The 2388-nt window shown below is 48.1% G+C and overlaps 2 protein-coding genes across 2 annotated transcripts; both read left to right on the forward strand.

Annotated features, from left to right (window-relative positions):
* Positions 1 to 484: 484 nt before the first annotated feature.
* Positions 485 to 892, forward strand: LOC125595196. Its single transcript, XM_048771092.1, has one exon. It carries the CDS (start codon positions 485 to 487, stop codon positions 890 to 892), a length of 408 nt encoding a protein of 135 aa, XP_048627049.1.
* Positions 893 to 931: 39 nt separating this feature from the next.
* On the forward strand, positions 932 to 2059 carry LOC125595197. The gene is made up of 2 exons (XM_048771093.1): positions 932 to 1411; positions 1577 to 2059. Exons 1-2 carry the CDS (start codon positions 932 to 934, stop codon positions 2057 to 2059), a joined length of 963 nt encoding a protein of 320 aa, XP_048627050.1.
* The last annotated feature ends 329 nt before the right edge of the window (positions 2060 to 2388 follow it).

A 2388-nucleotide genomic window follows, 5' to 3' on the forward strand; every position in this document is an offset into this window, starting at 1 on the left:
TGCCTGGAATGAAGGGTGTGAGAAGTGTTTCTCAGCTCTAAAGGATATGCTGACGAATGCACCAATATTGGTATTGCCGGAGGGAGATCAACCTTATGTGGTCTATACGGATGCGTCCATCACTGGGTTGGGGTGCGTCCTGAAACATGGGAAGGTGATTGCTTATGCTTCGAGACTGCTGAGAAAGCATGAAGGGAATTATCCGATCCATGATCTAGAGATGGCGGCCGTGGTGTTTGCTTTGAAGATATAGAGATCGTATCTGTACGGAGCCAAAGTCCAGATTCTCACTGATCATAAGAGCTTGAAGTACATTTTCACTCAGCCTGAGTTGAACTTGAGACAAAGAAGATGGATTGAGTATGTTTCTGATTATGATCTGGACATATCATACCATCTAGACAAGGCTAACCTATTGGCTGATGCCTTAAGCCGGAGAAGGGCAGATGTCTCGGCCGAAAGAGAAGCGGATGAACTAGAAGGGATGGTTCGGTCACTACATCTAAATTCCTTGGTTGGACGTGATGAGCCATTGGGATCCGAGGAAGTGGATCAGGCCGATCTACTTACCAGGATACAGCAGGCCAAGAGTTTGGATGAGAACTTGCAAAAAGTGGCTCTTAACGATAAGACGGAGTATCAGATCACAAGCAACGAAACAATCTTGGTGAATGGCCGAGTAAGTGTTCCAAACAGCAAGGGGCTTAAAGAAGAGATTATGAGTCAGGCTCATAAGTCAAAGTTCTCAGTCCACCCCAGGCTGAATAAGATGTATAGGGATTTAAAAAGGTACTATCACTGGGTAAGGATGAAAACAGCCGAGTGGGTGGCGAGGTGTCCTACTTGCCAGCTTCTGAAGGCCGAACATCAAGTGCCCAATGGTATGCTCTAGAATCTCCCCATACCAGAGTGGAAGTGGGATCACATCACAATGGATTTTGTGACCGATTTTCCTACGACCAGGAACCAAAAGGATGCGGTTTGGGTGGTGGTTGACAGACTAACCAAGTCGGCCCACTTCTTACCAATGCAGAAAGGAGATGGAGTGGATCAGATCGTGAGGATTTACTTGGACAAGATAGTACGTCTGCATGGAGTGTCGGCTAGTATTGTCTCGGACAGAGACTCTAGGTTCACCTCTTACTTCTGGCAGGCTTTTCAAAAAGCCTTAGGAACAAGAATGAACATGAGCACAGCCTATCATCCTCAGACGGATGGGCAGTCAGAGAGGACAATCCAGACATTGGAGGACATGTTAAGGGCCGTGGTGTTGGATTGGGGCGACTCATGGGAAAAGCATCTACCCTTGGTCGAGTTTGCCTACAACAACAGTTTCCACACTAGCATTGGGATGTCACCTTATGAAGCACTGTATGGACGGCCTTGCAGGACGCGATTATGCTGGACCCAAGTGGGGGAGAGGAGCATGTTGGGTCCTGAGATAGTGGAAGAAACCACCGAGAAAATAAGGTTCTTAAAGGAGAAAATGAAAGAAGCACAGGATCGTCAAAAGAGTTATGCATATAGACGAAGGAAACATATTGAGTTTGAAGTTGAAGACTTGGTATATCTCAAGATGATCACATTCAAAGGGAGGGCTATAGTTTCTGGCAGAAGAAAACTAGACCCTAGGTACTTGGGTCCGTTCAGAATCATAGAAAGAGTTGGGGCTGTGGCTTATAAGTTGGAACTGCCACCAGCCATGGATGCGTTCCACAACATGTTTCATGTGTCCCAACTCCGAAAATGTTTGTCTGATCAGGACATAGTCCTACACGAGATCCCTACAGATTTGGGTAAGAATCTGACTCTAGAGACGAGGCCGGTCCGCATAGTGGATCGAACAGAAAAGACAACAAGGAAGAAGACCATTCCCATGATCAAGGTCGTGTGGGAATACAATGGCAAGGATGTAATCACTTGGGAAACAGAGGCAAGGATGAAGGCCGAGTATCCTGAGTGGTATGATCAGGTGGTCCCCGAGGAAACACATGATGAGGATTCGAGGACGAATCCATCCCAAGTGGGGGAGACTTCTCATGTCCCCAGTCCGAGATAGGATCGTTGGGATGAGCCATGGTGTGGGGAGATGCACCAGTCAGGTCATTAGACCACTAGACAAGCGTATCATGGCTCAGACATAGAGTTAAGAGCTGGACGAGTGATGTGGGAGCTGGACGGGACAGCGGCCGAGCTTGGGCAGCTCAGGGAAGCTCAATGGGAGATCAGTCAGTATGCATCAGCTCGTGGAGCTAGAAGGACTACCTCACTCAGCTGGGACCAGCTAGCAGTCAGCTCAACTCAGCTGGGCCGAGTGTTCATGTCCTGGATGGTTGGGCGGTTACTAGGACGGTTATGGTGGTTTGGTTAGATGGTCCGGCCATGGTA

Source organism: Brassica napus, assembly GCF_020379485.1.
Source record: "Brassica napus cultivar Da-Ae chromosome C9 unlocalized genomic scaffold, Da-Ae chrC09_Random_7, whole genome shotgun sequence".
Classification (NCBI taxonomy): Eukaryota; Viridiplantae; Streptophyta; class Magnoliopsida; order Brassicales; family Brassicaceae; genus Brassica; species Brassica napus.